General features: G+C 46.2%; 1 protein-coding gene across 1 annotated transcript in view; it reads left to right on the top strand.

The window, feature by feature from the left end:
* The first annotated feature begins 13,068 nt into the window (after window positions 1–13,068).
* The window catches only part of LOC128309370 (uncharacterized), a 42,948-nt gene continuing 37,653 nt past the window's right edge, over window positions 13,069–18,363 (top strand). Inside the window, exon 1 of the mRNA XM_053045739.1 lies at window positions 13,069–18,144. Coding sequence (XP_052901699.1) covers window positions 13,069–18,144 — 5,076 coding nt within the window. The remainder of the gene's footprint in view (window positions 18,145–18,363) is intronic.

Here is an 18,363-nt window from a genome sequence, read left to right as displayed (position 1 = left end):
GGAAGCAGGAATTTAAAGCACCGCAGAACATTCCTCGACTGCGTGTCACCGTAATACGTCCGCTCGGCTAGGAGATAGGGGGTTTAAAGGAACGAGAATTTAAAGAGCGAACTTAGTGGGATGAATTAAAGTCCTGTGTGTGTGATGTGTTGGATCATGGGCAGGGAAGAGATTTTGTCGATTTTGTGGCAAGGAAATGACGTCACGAATGACATTTAGTGTTGCTGTCGGCGGGATATACGGCACGGGAGGGTGAAAAGTTTTTCCTCCGATTCTCCCAACATTCCTTTTCGGCATTCCTTTGGCTAATTGGTTGGGCGGTGGGAAAATGGGCAAAGACTGCTGAGAACCTACATCGCTAGTGGAGCTTTCGAATGAGGAATGGTTCATTCATAAAAGTTTTCCACCGTCGATTCGAAAGTTGTCTCGCAAGGTGGCAGGAAAACTCCAAATCATTAGTTTTGGGAAAATGTTCTACTGCAACGACGGGGCAACGACATAAAGATGGCAATTATCATTTATTTTAGCAAAACACAGTTTTTGGATACTTTTACCGGATGTGGCACAATTTAGTCAAGTGCAGAAACTTCTTGCAGCTTCTTGTGTGAAGGTAAGAGGAAGAACGAGTAAACTATTTATAAGTAAGCATTGCTAATGGATGCTTTTGGTACAAATGATACGAGGAGCTTTCAATCTTAGTGTATATTTTGAAAGTAAGAGACACAGAGAGAGCGAGAGGAAAAAAAGCATATTTAACGATAAAAAGAAACGAGAAGACAGATGAGATCCGTCGCTCAAGGACATAATTTTGCTTGCTTGCGAAGAAAAGCAAACGGCGCAAAAGAGCGCAAAAAACACACAGTTTCCTGTGTGCCTGTAGCCATCGACGCCGGTTCATCCTTTCCAAGCAATTGTTGTATTATCATAATCTTCCGCAGATAATCGCCATCGCTGTCGTTGTCAGGCGCGCCGCGCTGAAGGGTGCAACAATATCTGTTCGCACTTCTCACTTCCGTTTCCGAGGGCGACAGTAAGTTGTTTTTTTTTGCTTTGGTTTTGGTTGGATCATTTCTTTCACAAAAAAAACCCCTTTACTTGGCAGCTTGAACTTTCTGCGCTCCAACTTTCTGTCCGGTCCGGTTTTGTCGCGAGCTTTTACTGCACATTACTGTAGCCTGTGCTTAGGTGGCAGATTGTGGCTAGGCGTAGGGTGGATATAGTGTTTGATTTTTGTAATGGAAAACACCACCACCCCTTGCGAAGAAAAGCTTTTTCCCAACCCCCGACCTTCTTCCATTCGCAACATTGTTAAGCATATTTACAGTGCCGATCAAGATAAACGATGTTTTATAGGACCGTTCCTTGTTTTATTTTTTTTTGCCTTCATACTTCGTTTAGTTAATTTTTCCCTCTCGGATGCCTTTGTTATCGCCAAACGAACGCCAGCTGATCATGTTTAGATGGGTTGTGTGTGTATGTGCCTTACATTTAGGAGGTTGTTTTGTTTTGGGCTCTTTTCTTTTTCTCCCGTGGTGATTACGTGTGCACTGCGGCGCCCCGATGCAAAATGTTAGCCTATTTTCCCAGCATCATCGCGTTCCCGGTTATGCTAATGAGCCTCCCGAAGCTCTCGAAGCCATTAGGGCTCTTCTCGTCGATTTTTGCTCCGTACCATCCGTATCCGCTCACGGCCGTCCTTCGTCGGGGTCTTGGTGGACCTAAACAAAAAAAACAAGCTCAACAGTCCATCTTACCTATAATGGTTTGCCGGTTCGGATTCATTTTCCGGCTTGCTCGCGGCCGCTTGGCAAAATGGGGTACTAAATAAAACGCGAAAAAAAAAATCAACCCCCAAGATATATATGTTTTTTTTATGACGAAACGGGATGATGGAAGATGATGATGATGATGATGCTAATGCTGATGTTTGAAGTTGTTAGTAGTTGCAGAGGGTTTTATTTGCCCAAGCTGTGTACACTGTTTCACTTGCCTACCTGCTGCCGTTTCTAACTCAGTTGGCGCTCGAGTTGCTTCGAATGGGTTGATTTTGACCCGTTTTCCCGGCTCGAAACTCCCTTGGGTGGCGGTCAGGAACCTGACCTGAGTTACTTAAAATGCGCCGCACTTTTCCATGCGGGGGTGGCAGTGGGCCAAGTAAGGTTCAATAGTGATTTGAATGGGCGAAAAATAAAATCAACGTAACGCAAAACGGTGGGTACTGAGTGAACAGTTTTAAACATAAAATAGGTGCGTAAGTTGCTGCTTTCCCTTATTCGGACAACTTCGATATTTGGTCAGCGATCCAGGATTGATTGGGAGGATCTGCAAAAATCAATAACTAGTGAAAGGTTTAAGAAGCTGATATATTATTTCAGTATTATATTTTAGCGTTCGGAGATTCTGATTAAAATTAATTGATTTTAATGAAGCTTGAACCCGAGTGAAAGATCCATAATTTAAAAATAGAGCATAGTCCAATTCTTGGAATAAAATAAAATTTTATACAATCATTTGCCATTGCGAATTCAAGAAACTTTAGATACTCACTGTTGGGGTGGTGGCGAATCTTTAGGGTTGAATGAGCTTTAGAGATTCGTGAACCTTTTAAGAGTCGGCTCATACATATTACGATTTATTGCACAAATGGTTTGATGAAGATTGACATAAATGACTCGCCACAAAAGATTAATTATACATCACAATAGTTTTTTGTTTCGTTTTGTTTTGTTTAGGATCATAGACGAAAATAGATGTTGTAGTCTCGGATTTTCCAAGGGCAATGGTCTGCAAATGATCTGCATCCAATACAATGATTTGCTATCCTCCACAAGCAAGAATGTGACAAGATGTTTTTAACCTTCCACTATATAATTCCCATCAATACGTACCAACTTTTTTAGGCATAAGGTGAAAAATTGGATTCCATTCAACACGAATTCTGCCTGCAATAAAACAATTAAACGTACAATAAAATGTCCATATTGTTCGCAGGCATTCGTTATCGATTCGCATTACAAAAAAAGGGTATTGACACAAATATTGACACAATTAAAATTAAACTCAATTATGTTTCATTCGCCAGTCGAAAGGGTAGTTTCCACCGAACGATAGAAGCGGACGAGCAACAAAAGTCGATCTGATTGATGTTTCCAATAGATGTTTCGGTAAATCGACACAAATCGAATCGCGAACCATTTATTGCACGTTGAAAATGTGTCGATAGACCAAAGAACTGACCGTTCTGTTTCTGGTTTTTTTTCTTTCGCTTGCTGCCGCACTAATGAGTGCTTCGAACAGACAAATACAAGTGTTTTGCTCTGGTGCAAATCGATCGAGGCCGTCCTTGCTGGAGCATGAAATTTGCTATGATTGACTTCCTGATTGAATGCTATTTGCAGGAATGGTTTAAATGAAGTGTTGAAGTGGCACCTTTCGCAGTGGCACCTAAATTAAATGCGACGTCTGAACTGAATTGCCTGCGCTGGTTAAATTGTCCGTTTAGGTCGGCAAGTAAAAGTGAAAACAAAGAGTGTTACAGCTTAGCGCCAAAAAGGATGGGTTTCAGCATTTTTTTAATACAAGTTAATATAATTTTTTAGTGCGTTTTCTTTAACTTAAACTCTCATTTTTTCATCCCCTGAGCATACACCTTTGTCGTAAGCGGTTCGGGGTTTATTTTCCGAGCTGATCCGGAAAGGTTTGGTTGGCGTCGCACTGCGTAAGATGTTACGGCTTTCCGTACGGTGTATCTAGTGTTGAACGTTTTTTCTCTTTCTTTTGCTCTTTCTCTCCAATTAATATCATTTTCCCTGCTTCAATTTCTTCCTCATGCTAACCGACGGTATGTGGGAAGCAAAACGGGAGGGCGCTGGCAAAAAGTGATCTCTTAGCGCTGATGAATGTTTTAAAGACGGATTGAAGAAAAATGCGAGCGAGGAATGCATGAAAAACAAAAAAAAAATGACACGACGACCACTGGTACCGCATCCACCGTGCTGGAATGGGACAGTGGTGTTGGAAAACCCAGTGGGCCACAATTGGTTGCGGGGGAGTTGGTTGCTGACTAGGCCGAGCATAAAATTTCTCCATGATTTATGGATTTTCTCACACATTAATTACATAATGTTGTTTTGTTCCTCTTCACGGTGGTTCACGACTATAAATGATCATTTTTTTTGACTCCATTCGCTACTAACCACTGCGAAGATACCCTTCTGCCCGGTGATGGAAAATTGGCGTGAAAAATGAGATGTCACGAGGGTGAGCCAACGGTCGCTGCACGAGTGAAGGCGAGGGAAATGGTTAGGCGCGCAGCATGCATTTTCCTACGGAGGCGAGGCGTTGGTTCACCTACATTTCACCTGACAATAGCTATCGAGCATCTCGTGGTACCTTTTTTCGCCTAATCTACATCCATCTTACCGAGATCTTCGTTCGTCAGCTTCTGTGTGATTATACACCCAAGAAAGTGCTGCTTTCCTCGGAATTGGGTTTAATTCTGGCGGGCCCAGCGGTATCATACCGTGGGGTCAACTGTGTGGCCCAAATCAGGGATACACCGCGTTACGGCCCCACGAAATGCGCGAGAGTGTGAATTCGTAGATGAGTGTTACTTTTGAACAAAGTTTCTTCCACAGCTTTCCCTTGGCTTCCCGCTGCGTAACTGGAACTCGGGTTTTCTAGAGCTATTGTGTGGATGGCACTTGTTCTCGAAAAAGTTTGTGCTGGAAAAACTACCGCTTGGTGGTGCTTTTTTCCTGCTTCGTTTGAGTGAAAAAATGATTGATCTGAATTTGAGTAGGTATCCGCACATATAGACTTTCGGGCGGCCATAAAACCTCCGCACATACCCGTGGATTATTGCGCTTTTTCCCATTCGAAACATTTCGCCCTTGATGTGTCTGTTTGCGTTAAACCTGGTACTTGATAAAGCTATTTGAAGCGAGTGCAGGTACCGGTTTTCGACGCCAACGGGCACGCAACGCAACACGCGGTCCGTTTCGTAACGCTAATGTGTGGCCGAAAACCATTCTGGGGCAATTTGGCTGTTGCTTATCAATGGTGAAATATAAGCAATGTATGCGCAATGTAGTTATACTTCAAACTCAAACACAACGCTCTTAAAATGTAAAAGTTCTCAGACCATGCGTAAGGCTTGAAAAATAGAAAAGTTTTGATTATTTAAAGTGCTAAAGCTTCATCTAAAAGCATCGATATTTTCAAATTACTTCGATATTCGATATCGATATTTTAACTTAATACTTCATGAGATGAAAATGGAAAACTATACTCAAAACAATTAAACTTTTATAAAAGAACTTTGGATAAACTTGTGTTATTGTAATGGCAAAAAAATCTACTTATGATTGAAAACTTTGGTCAAGTAACAGAAGGTTTGGTAGAAGATATCTGATGGAAATTGCAAACCACTTGGTTCGTGGGTTTTTGAGTAATTGTAAGTACCGATATACAAATTTGAAAAATAAGCGTTTCTGTATTATAATGAGCTCTTCTTCTTCATCGGCACAAAAACCACAAGGGAGTAGGCTTGCCATATCTGGCGCTCTTTTGACTTTATTTACCCGTAGTCATAGGGATCATAGGGATAGTCATTCCTGCGTATTTGGGTGTGAACCGATTGGGATTTTGGACCAGATCTGTTGTGTGAAAACCAGTGCCGAAACCCATACATCGCTATAATGAGCTCAGTTAGTAAGAAACTCCCGAAGAATAATTTTGATTGGTACAATTTTGTCTAAGTCCTTCAATTATCAAAGTAATGCAGTTCCCCCGTAGTTAGTGCACGGTTCTTACGCATTTGCTGTGAAGTATGAACTTAAAATATCGTGTTAATAAACAGCATAGGGTAAGGAAAATAGATATGAATACGAGAAACAACCACGGCCGTGATAGGAGGTTGTGAAGAAAGAGGTTAAATTGATTAAAACATCCGAATAAAAGAAAGATGCGAATTTTGCCCTTATTCCTCCCTTTCATCTCAACGCATTTTGAAAGCACTGACTCTACGTTGTTAATAATAATTTAATGAAGTGTGGAAGTGTCTGAAAAAATAATTTTAGATACTCGTTTCAACTTAATTAAAAATTGTATTTTAACTAACGGTGATAAACTTTATCGTAGGTGAAAATTTGTCCTCCCTTCGTTTGTGGATGTGGTGCATGCGTAGGAAAAAGCGACTCCATGATGAGTTGTGCTACGTATAAACTGATTGTTAAAGCACAATACCGCTTGTAATCAGATGCTGCTGCCAGATTCGATGATGTAATGGACTTGTTTGCAGCCATGATTTCTTAAAGCATACACAACTAGCGTACTGCGCGGTGTATGAGGTGAGAAAATTATGATGAGCCTTCGCGCCCTGCAGCAACCGCACCGCAGTGTCCGATCTTTTCCACCGAGGACGAAAACACAATTTTCCTCATCATAATCATAACGAATCATTTTACACTCGTTGCGCATTGCTCGTTCGTTGCGCCGCCGCCCGCGTACAATGGAAAGGTCGCGCGTGGAAAGTGTGCCTTTTTGATTTGATTTTCCTCACACCCAAGCGGGCACGGATGTTTGCAACAGCGCTGATTGATGAGTGAAGGAAGAGGAAAAGTCTTCGGTTGTGTAAGCACAGCTACCGTTCGGTTTGTGGTTTGTTAAAGGGCTGATCATTATCACAGACGATCACCGCTACACACCACCACTTCATCAGCGATGAAGTGAAATCTTCGTACTGGAGCGCTTTTCCGGTAAGGCAAACATAAAAATGTAGGGTTTATCTGCTGGCAGTCGTGAAACTTTGGATCTGTTTGGTGCGCGATCGATTGCAGAAGAAGAGGACCAGTGGGATGCGTTTAAAGGTTGCGAAAATACGTGAAACATATTCTACGATGGAAAGCCTTCAATTACGGTTGGGTTTAAACCGTTAAAGAAATATATAGCTGTAAGCAAAAGTTAGGCAACAGAGAAAGAAAGGCAATGATGCGAGGGAAAGCTTACCTTTAATGATCAATCGTACTACCAAATAAGTTAATCGGCGATCGAGTTGGATTCGATCTATTGTGTTAGCTATTTTACTCAACATCGTTCGGTTCGTACTGGCATGGATTGGGAATTATGAAAGCAAAAGCACGTTTATCTCAAACTTATAATGTTCAATTGGATCGTTTCATGTTTGACTGAAAATTGGTGTAAAATAAATGAAGATAAAACATATTTATAAGTAGAAAATGAAGATCGTACAAACTTTTCTGTCAAATGAAAAGCTTCACCTCAAGTTGAAGAATCGCTGCTTGAAGCTACCGCAATACCGCAGCCTCAGTCTCAGTTGGCAGCGTGGGAATGTGCAGTCTAGCAGAACGTGGCCGGTCGGAAGTACGCTGGCACCCAACACACAACACACATGCAGGTTGTGATAAGCGAACCGTTAAGCTGGCGTAAAGGTGTCTGCTTCATGCCAGTTCCAGTGTAACAATGTGACGCAACGATGCATTAGTTAATTTAACATTTATGGAAAATTATGTACCCTGGTTTTGTGATAATAGTAGCAAAATGAAGAACATTGTATGTTGGAAATATAAGGTTGTCACACGCATGGCGGAACAGGGGGACATTTTTCAATATTTTCCTCTTTGTCTCGATCGTTGAGATACTCAGGTGTATTAAAAGCAGCAGGGGTTTGAAAAATCTTGCTGTTAGTTAAAAAACAATATCTAACGTTTGAATTATTTTGCCAAATTTATGAATTTATTTACATTGAATTTCGTTTTAAAATTACTTCATTTACTAATATCATTTTCCCGTACACACTGCAGCCCAAATGATAGCACCTGCATGCATGTTCGGTTACTTGCAGGAAAAGCTCTAGTAACAGATGTAAACAAGTGAGAACAACAAAAGAGAGAAAAAAAGACAATGCACGTATAAAAAGTAATGCACATTCAATGGCGTTTCTCAGGCACCCCGGCAGACGAAGATAAGACCGACCATGGTGCACCAACCAACCAACCAACTGTTGAAGCAAGATGGAAAACATCACGAACGGATGGGAAACGTGGCGCTGAATTTAAAACATTCAACCTGCCCATGGAAACCAACGAAATGAACCGACGGCGTGTGTATGATCCGGCAGCGGGTTGTTCGGTCCCAGAATCCCCACCGGGAAGAGCTGCGGCTGTTATTTATTTGTTATTATTGGATTGTGCGGGAGATTTTTATGTAAGCGGTTTATCATCAGCGATGATCTATGCTTTGCCGGTAATGATCCATATGTTCAGCAAACATAGCGCCCGCGTGAACGGCGTTGGATGAAGAGCACCGGGAATGGTGGCTTGCTGGAAGGTTCGGTATCTGCCTGCTGTGTGCAACTGGCAAACTTTTCGCTGTGCTGTCTGATTTTATTTTTCATTTTATTGATCCTGAGGTGAATGAATGCTGTTTTAAGTAACAAAAATTAAACCCAAAAGGCAATGAAGCTGAAAGAAGCTACAAACAGTCAAACGAAGGGCCGTGTGCGAAAGTTTTGTTGGATGTTTATTTTTCATAATGACTGTTTGTTAAACTTTTCTGTCCGCCATTTTAGGCAGTTTTTGGTTTTGTTTGAAGCATATATTTTTGCGCCAAACCACATCGACGTTTCGTGGAAGTGAATTGTTTTCGCAGTTATGTTTTTGCGAATTTCTGCCTTCGAAACATTACCAAAAGATCAGGACCATGGTTTGCGCTTTCCGTCGAAAGATTTACGTGTAATTGGTATGCCAAGGTTGGAGTTAAAAATATTAAAATTGTAATTTTTATTCTCCTGCGACTTGCGGATATCATGATGTGCCGGTACCGTCGTCAGACAGATGTTTGAAATGAAGTTTATGAATAAAACATTGGTACGACATGTTTCAGAATATTAAAAAACAAAGTAAAACACGAGTTCGCTTAAGAAGGAGGCGAATTTCCAGCATCCTTTGCGGCAACGTTCTCGCCGCCCGGCCCACAAAAGCCATGAAAGTAACCAGCAATTACAAACCACACCGGTAGCAGTGGCAGACGGCATCCCGACGGGCGGGATGGGTGTAAAACTTTATGCAAATTAATTTCGGGGGCAGAATCATTGCATCGGCATGGTGAAACGGTAGAATCTCTGCACCGAACCTCAAACCCGGGCGGGTAGAAAATTTGCGCACAAACGACACCAGGGTTATCCTTATTTTGCAAAGTTTCTTTTGGGAGCGCAAACATAGCGCAGGTCGTGACGAAATAGTTGGAGGATTACGAACTTCCACAACCTTGAGTTTTGCCGCCCCAAGCGTGTCACTGACCATGCACGTGTGTGGTAGCATTTAGTGGTAATGAAAGCGCCCAAGTAACGTATGATTGAATTACACTCCCCCTAGCCTTGAGGAGTTAGACGAGAATGATCGAATTATACGTGACTTGATTGATAAGGGTAATAGTACGAATTTGTCATCTATCTTCTAGAGCTGAACCTGTGCTGGATGTATGCAGATGAATTGAACAAAATATTGGGATTTTAGACTTTTAGAATATATAATTCCTTTGGAAGGTTGAGATATTGGAAGAACTTCGGCAGTTCAATTACAATTCTTTACCATTGAAATTTCTAACAAATTTATAATTCGGCTTTTAAAGTAGAATTTTATTCGGTTCTGTTTTCCCGAGCAGTAGAACGATGAACGCGTCGCAATATCTACCATTCCTTACTGGCGCTCAGTACCTGACTGACAATTGGAGCTGGAAATGTGAATCATGCCTAGGATTATACCGGCTCATACAGCATACAGCTGCTCTGCGCCGTCAAGTGCTTTACTTACTGTCTGTTAGTTGGGTACGAATTTCCATGCCGGATTTTCCGCGCAATACAGTTTTCCGGCGGCAGCGTTGAACTGTTGATAGTTGAAAAGTTAATTTGAATAGACGCAGCGCAGGTGTGTGGAGGTGCAATTTAAATTTTTAATTAAACGAGGACATTCCAACCAACCGGATACTACGATTCGGAAGCGTTCCATTTGTCTGGCTTTAGCGTTGTGGGCGCGTTGAGGACGTTTTCGGCGGGCTCTCGGGGCCTACAGGCGATAAGATGGCGACCGGCAGGTTACGTCCTTCGGTGTTGGTCTATTTGTATGCAGGGATTTAACTGGGGTTCTCGCCCTTTTTCTGATACTGCCACGGTCTGCCGGTGTGCCGGTGTATTGGTGATGCGAAAATTAACCTCTTGACTGGAAGATTATCATTATCGCGGGTGAAACACAGCCCCCCCCGAGGGGCAGGTGTGTCGGACAAATTAAGCATCGTGAAGAGCTTGAGCGTTTAATGGTTTGAGATAGCGTTTTGATAGGCTATGAAACAAAGTTTAAAGGTAGTCGCTGCTGGTGGTAGCGGTTGGTACGGATAACTTTGAAGGTAACCGCGTTCGAACGGCGCTAGATTGCCAAAGTTCGTGGCAAACTCATTCTCAATATCAAGGTCGACGGGCAGTGCAGAAAGTGGGCTACGTTCTGAGGCCTGTTTTGATTCCATTAGTCAGGCAAGCATGATAGGTAACAAGTAACAAACACGATGCAGACGTGCAGCTTTTTTGCAGGGCGATCTGTGGTGCTGTTTTCCTTGCATGTAAACGTCTTAACGTCAAATATAAATTATAAAGAATCCTGTCTGACAGCCAGTGTGCCTTTCAAGCTTTGTATTCTTGGCTGATCTGCTCTGAAAACTGTTCTTTGAACTTTTTGAAGACAGATGTGAGTTAATCAATTTCTTTCTAATGTTCTTTCTTACGGACATCGTTTTTTATGTTGATCTAAATGTATAATAATAATTTAATAATTGTTTAATAATAATTTAATAATGTTTTACATTTTTTGTGTAAAGTTTAAGTAATTGTTTTAATCTGTAAGCACTACAATAATTGTTTTAACAATTCTAATTTTAATATGAGCATTCATTAAGTTGAAACAATAAATTTACTTCAAATTGAATTAAATCATTAGTGTTGTTTTAAATTTCGAAATATCCTAAAGATTCTTTAATTAAACATACGTTCTCAAATGGGGTTTGTCCTTCAAGTTCAAATGAAATGCCAAACGTCACTTATCACTTTATCACCTTTGCCCGTTGATTGTGATTGATGTTTATTTTAGCTGTAGTTGTCTTTGTTAAACTTTGCTTTGTTCATCCTTAACTGTAATACCGTCCTCTTACCATCACACATCACCCGCGAGGTGCTTCAGAATGCTTTTATTGGAGGAACCTAATTTAATAAGAGTCGAAAGTTCACAAGCAAAATCAAAATCACACTCACACTTATATCGGGAGGGGTGTTTTTTTTTATCTGTAACCTCCCAACGAACAGCACCGTAAAGCGGTGGTAAAACGAGATAAAAACATAAATGCCCTCCATTGCTCTTTTGGTGCAGTTTGACGAACTTTTGCTCCCATTTGCGCTGTCCTACTCGGGCGCACACTGGGTGACACGGGCTATGCCGTCCTGGGTCAAGGATTTGTCGATTGTGCATTGTTTTCTGGCACACGGAGCAGTGCGGCCCACCGTGGCGGACGCGAATGATGGCGGTCGGAGGATTGACCCCATCCCCGCTGTACGCTGTAAGGATGGCGCTGAAACTGATGATGCCAAGAACGAGCTTACGGTCATTGGTCCCGCTGGCCGTATCAGAATCCTGGATGCTGAGCGCGCAAGATGCGAAGGTCATACAGCGCGAAGGACTGGAGAAAGGTGTAAAATTTCATTAGATCGAACGAAGCCAGTGTCCCGGTGTGGCTTGCTCCAGCTCAAGAACGGGTCTTTGTCGCTTTTGACTGGATGAATTTTGTCCTTGTTTTTTTTTTTTCGTTTCGTTTTTTCGGTCGTGCTGATGTGCTGATTCCCTTTCGGGGTGGAGCTCACATACGGTACGTGCACGGTTTTGTACCTCAAAATCCAACGCTGCCATATTCGCTGTCCTTTGTGCTACCAGCAGCTGCAGGGCATCGAGATTAGTAGGTTAAATTATGTCCAACTGTCGAGTTCATGGTTAAAGAAAAGCACCGAAAAAGGTTGTTTTTTGAGGGTTTTGAGTTGGTGAAATAAAGAATCTAAATGTTTCTTCGCTGTGCTGCAATGCGACTCAGACACGGTGCGAAAAATGCGATCCAACCACACCTTGCAGCGGTGCAGCAGCTAGGTCAAGATCAGGACGTTCACTTTTGTCTCCGCGGCGTGCAGTTCAATAATCGTGCTATTGAACCAAGACTTTGAGTAAAGGACAAGTTTGTGAGCTTTTTGACCGATTGCAAATGGGTTCTTCGCTCAGAAGAATAGTTGGCTTGGTGAAATGAATGATTAATATTTTGCACCTGTCGTTTATGTTCTTCGCCATTCTGAGTGAGTTTTTTATAGCGTTGTAAGCGTCATACATAAAATCATAACTACTAATAAGATTTAATATTTTTGTGTTAAATTACAAGACAAATGATGCACTTTCGTATAAAATGTCAGTAAGGAACATTCTACTTAACGAATTACAAGCTTAGTTTCACATACTTACTCATTATCTCATTGTTCAAATCTGTTTGAGTGAACTAACACAGCTTTTTGAACATTCTTTACCGTGCACTGGTGTATTGCGTATTGCGAAAGTTGTCCGACCGCTTCAGACAATGGAATCCAAAAGTTTTACAATCGTTTTTCCTGTAGCTCTGCAACTTTTTGCCCGGAGTGGAAATAATTTCTGATTCAGTAGCGCGATAAAGGAAAGGGCATTTTCTTTTCTTCGCAACGGAAGAAGGAAAATGTGGAGCCATTAGTTTCCTAAACTCTAACGGGTAGTACTTAAATGGTACTGTACGTTGGTACAAATAATAATAAACGGCGGCATCGAAAGAGATTACAGCAGCATTCAGCGCGTAATGTTTATATTCCTTTCTGCATTACATCTTTTCCTTTTTCTCGCCTTATCATTTCAGCTGCGTAGTTGGTGGTGCGATTCAGAACCAAAGAATAAACCCTCCCCCGCTGCATGGTTCGGTTGGGCCAGAAGGGATGTAACGGACAGGATGGAAACGATCAAAAGTCTTTTGCTGCAAACGTCACCCGGTGCCGTTCGTCCCACTATCAGCGAGGAGCCGGATTATGCGGTACCGCACCGGAAGATAGCGCAGGACCCATTCGGAAGTCCGGCCCACGCTGGTCTCGGACCGATGCTGTCGCCGATCGCGTTACCAACCGTTGCCAGCATTTGCGAGTCGGACGACGCCAGTGCCAGGATGACGCCGGGTGCGGTGCGTACGGTGGGTAGCACCGCAGATTTCATCCATCCAAAACTATCGAAACTGAAGCAGCCGCCGGTCATCGTGGGGGTGGCCGTAAAGCGCAGTCTGCGAAAGTCGCCGGAAGTAATCAGGACGGGCACTACGCTAGAGCGGTGGCATAAAGATATTTTCGAGACACCCTGTACCACGTTGCAATCTGATGATCTGGTAATGGATAAGCCCGAAGAAACATTTGTCAGGCGCGGCGTTGATGGTGCAAACAATGGGACAAACGAGGACACAAAATTCGCGGAAGTTAGTAATCAAGAGCAAAGCAAATCGGTGTTTAGTGTGGTACGTAATGGTGAGGAGCATAGCCAGAAGGACATCAACAGTGACAACGAGTTGATCGATTTGATCGATTTTAGCAGCGATCAGGAGGAACAAGACGAGACAGATGGTCAAGAAGAGCGAATGAAGGCGGAAATGGCTTTGCCCGTGGCTGGTGCTGGTCGTGTGAAAAAGGTGACTTTCCTTCTGGATGATGATCCATTGCCGAATGACGACAGCGATAACGATTCCGATACGGTGAAGGATCCTCATGGTGAGCGAGATCTGCCCGATAGTGAGGCATCGGAAGAGGAGGGCGAAGCGGTGCAGGTTGATGGAGAGGTACTCGATATCGATACCACGGGCCTCTGCGTGCGGAACAGGGTGTCTGTCGATGAAAGTGATCCTACCCTCGATGGCAGGCACCCTCCACCCTCCACCCACCTTCGTAATGAAATATCAACAGAGACTAGGCAAACAGATGACAATGTTTTCCGTCCGGTGGGCGATGGACAGGGAAACGGCGGTTGGCCCGATGTCAACGGCAGGAACTGTGCCGCTGAGCGTAGTCACGTTGACAGCGAAGCTGGTGGAAGATGGAGCCCCCAACGGATACGGGAGCAGACGGACGTGGCCGAAACGGCGGTGGAAACGGAAATGGTTCAGCGCGCATGCTCCTCTCCATTACATGCCGAGCGTGAGAGTCATCGCCATCATCAGCGGCGGCATCATCATCATCATCGCGGGGAGCGTGAGGAGAATCCAACCGTTGCCATCTGCCATCCAGCAGCCGTGTCAGCAAATTCCGACGGTGAAGCAACCACGCGGAGAATCGACGAAACTCTCGCGTGTACCGTCCGCACGGGTAGGCAACCGGACTGGAGGCGGCGGGCGGATGTTTGCCTACCGAACGCATGCGCCGGAACCGAATCGATGAACGGCGAACGGCGAAGGAAACACCAACACCACGGCACCACCGTGAAACACGACCCCCGCGACGGTGGACCGAGTGTCAAAGGACGGCCGAAAGCTGACGGTGTTGTTGGTAGTGGTGCCGAGCGTTCGCCAGTGGCGTTGAGTAATGTGAAGCTTTCCTCGGCACCGATCGATGAACGGCACCAGCACGCTGGTAGTGACATTGAGGTTTGTTGCATCGATGGACGTGATTTGAAGGCAGACGAGCGAGCAATTCCGTGTGAAGCGTCCAGCCATCGAACGGACGGGAGGCTTCCTGCACCTTCGGCCGCTGGTGAGCGCGAGAGAATCGATGAACGATGTTACGTCGAGGACGGTACCGAGGCACAACAGCGACCTGCAAGCGACTCCACTGGCGAGCGTGGTAGTCTGTTACGAGGATTAGAGTACGCCAGTACCAGCAGCGTTCCGACGGCTGTTGGTCCCAACGGTGAGGACGGGAACGAAGGGAAAGGGCGGTCCAAAGGCCTAGGGCAGCAGCAGCTACAGCTGACCCCGAACGGGACCGTTGCCCGTACGGTGCAAACCAGCACGACCGAGTGTGAGGAAAAGTCCACACAAGTGTCCGCGAGGGCAGGACCGTTGTCCTCGGATAGTGAGAGTGAAAATTATTACGGCACCTGCTCGCCACCGACGGTCGAACGGCACCAGCGAACTTTTCATCCGGAAGGGAGGGAGTGTCAAACCGATCCCGCATCATCCTCGCTGCTGGTGGAGGTGACGCTCAGTGCGCACATCTGCGTTCACCAACAGCAGGCTCCGTTTTCTTGGCGTGAAACAGGCAGCAATTCCTGCCACTGCAGTGAAAACTCGCGAGTGCTTCGGGACAGTGCAACCAACACCCAGGACCGCGCGGGGGACGATTCGGACTGTTCGGAGGGGGTGCGGACGGAGGGTGCACAGTCGCGGACGGGGCACCGCAACAATCCGTCCAGTGCGGACAGTGGCATTATTATTATCGACGATGACGTCGACGGTGCAACGGTTGACGATGGCGGATATCCGTGTCGGTCGGGAGGTCCTGTTGTGAAAGGTCCTGTCGAGCGAAGGGACCCGCACCAGAACACCCGCACGGAACGATTCGAGGTGAACTTTATTGACAGTGAAATCCGTCCCCAAGGATCGCCAGCGAATCGCACGCAGGCGGAAGTTCCCGTTGGTGCGAGTGTGAGTGAGCCGAGTGGTGGCGAGTGTCCTACTACGGTGGTAGGACACCCTGCGCAGGACAGTGCAGGCGAAGGCGAAGAGGAAGGAGAAGCAACTGAGTCGGCCGAAAATTCCAGCAGTGCTGGTGGCGTTGAGTGTTTTGAGGCGAGTCAGCGCCTGAAGCGTCTTGAGGAGCGGTTCCGCGGCTTTGCCTACACGAAAAAGTTTTTCCGCGAGTCATTTTCCCACGGCCTAGCGGACCTCGGTGCGGGCGAGTCACCGAAGTACGGCGGTGCTTCGCAATCCGTCGGAGGATCCTTGCCCTCGCTGCTAGTGTGCGCAGGCCATCCGGACGCTCGCCCGTCGTCGACGGACTATGCCAACACCAATACATTTGCAGCAGGTTCTCCATCGCAGCCCGCGGAAGATGACGCGTGTGGTTACGGTGGGAGCGATGCGAACGTGACGCTCTTGCGCTCACCAACACAGCGCAACCGGAGAGGATTATTGTCGTCCGTGTCGACATCGTCATTGGGATCATCATCACCGTCATCGGCAGCAGAGGGTTTCGGAGCTTTAGCTACCACAGCATCCGCAGCATCCGAAAGCGGTGGCCGCAGTAGTGTGCTGCTGGCATCGAGGAAAACATCCTCGCTCAATTGTTTACAGCAGGACGCGACACGGGACGTGGACGATACGGAGAGTTATCTGCTGAGCAGCAGAAAAAACCATAACAATAATCGGTCCCTACACGGTGCCCGCTTCCAACCAACGCCATCGCTCAACCGAACGTCGCGAGCGTCCTGGACGCGACCGATTCTGCCACCGTTGTCCTCGTCGTTGCTATCACTGTCGGCTTCATCGTTGCTTTCGCTGTCCTGCCTAGATCTCGAGCGCCAGAATAGACAAAGAACAGTGAGTCAAAAGCCAGCAGCGAAGCATCCGGAAGGGGAGTTTGGGGTCGCCGAGGACAGTCGACAGGACAAGAACAATAATAGTCCGGCGGAAGAGAACGGGTTGTCGAAGGCTGTCTCATTACCTTCGTTACTTTCGCCGGCGAGGCATCTCGGTGAGGTAACCGCAGCCAGCGCCATCCGTGCCACTCATACTGTAGAGCCCGGAATCCGGTACCAGCGGCAGCCACGTGCCGTTGAGGAGCTGAGACGCAATACCGACACACCGGAAAGTAGTGGTGCGGAGTCGGAAGAAATTTGTAAAATCTTTCCCGGCGGAAAAGCCCGCATTGGTGACCCGCTCGAGGTGGTCGAGACGGTGATTGTCGGTGGATCTACCGAGGAAGAGGATAACGACGACGAGGAGGAGGACGAAGAGGAAGAAGAAGAGGAGGACGAAGAAGATACGACGGACCATATAGTGCTCGGTGCCGTTGGTGAGGACATTCTCAATAACAATCACAGCCCCTGTCTAGGTGACGAGGAGGCTCAGCAGGACGAGTTTGTGCAGCTCGAGAAGCTGTTGGCCGCGGATCCGCACACGAACTGCGAGTTCGACACGCGCCATCTGCAGGACTACGAGCCGGAAGTGTATCGGATTAAGTACTGCTACGATGAGCTCGAGGAGGAGCTAGAGGAGCAGCAGGAGCAGGAGGCGGCCAACGATCTGCTGGTGGTGTTGCGTGGCACTCATCCCGTGGGTCCACCGCCCGCCGTACCACCGCCGCCACCGCCTCCACCGAAGGCGGCAAGAGTGGCTGTCGGCGAGAGGAAGACCGGTGTAATCTATTCGACGCCACGGTTTAGTGCCGTTGTGCCACCCGGAGTGCAGTGCAGTGGGCCGACCAATCGGGCCGTGAGTGCTAGTGGGGAAGAGGAAGTGCGATATTCGGCCGGTGGTTGTGTAGTGTTGCCCGTGTCGTGTGTGCCCAAAATCGTCGACGACGGTAGGGAAAGTGCAATAAAACAAACCGCACCGGGCGGTGTGGTGGTAGCGTTGGGTGGGCACAAGTGTCCCATAAGTGGCACCGGTGGGGTTAGTGGTGCCATCGCCAGTATTACTGCGGGTGAAGTGAGTGATCGTGATATACCGCCTCCGCCACCGCCACCGAAAGCACGCATCGGATCGCGCGGCTTCGACGGGTGTGGGTGTGTGATCGAGGCGATCCCGTTGTATCGGAGTGAGGCGGAAGCGCTTGGTGCGGGCGGCGACACGATGCGTGAAACGGCGACCGGGACCCTGCGGGGGCTGCTGAAGAAACCGAATCGGCCACCGCCGGTACGGAAGAACCGCGTGGTGTTCGACGAGACGCGCAATGAATTCTTCGAGGCGGACTACATCATACTGATACGGGAGGATTGTCCGTACGATGAGGAGGACGAGGAACCCTGCACCTGCGGTGAACACGAGCTCGTTCGAATATGTTGTGACGAAGGCTGTAACTGTGGCTACACGGACGATGGACGTACGCCACCGGTAAGTGTCCCGTGCCATTTGTGGCCATGTGTACCGCTTCGGACATTTTCCAAGCCAAAGCTAGACCCATCGCTAAAACGTGGAGAGAGAACGATATTTGATTATATTAGATAATTAAGAATAAAATGTCTGGTCGACTTTTTTGAAGCTTCATACCGCTAAAAGTAAATCAAATTACTGTGATGATGCACTCAAACCAAATTAATGGCAATGGTAGTA

This window comes from Anopheles moucheti, chromosome 2 (genome assembly GCF_943734755.1).
Source record: "Anopheles moucheti chromosome 2, idAnoMoucSN_F20_07, whole genome shotgun sequence".
In the NCBI taxonomy this organism is placed as follows: Eukaryota; Metazoa; Arthropoda; class Insecta; order Diptera; family Culicidae; genus Anopheles; species Anopheles moucheti.
The sequence above is the reverse complement of the archived record's forward strand: the minus strand, read 5'-3'. Positions and strand labels throughout refer to the sequence as shown.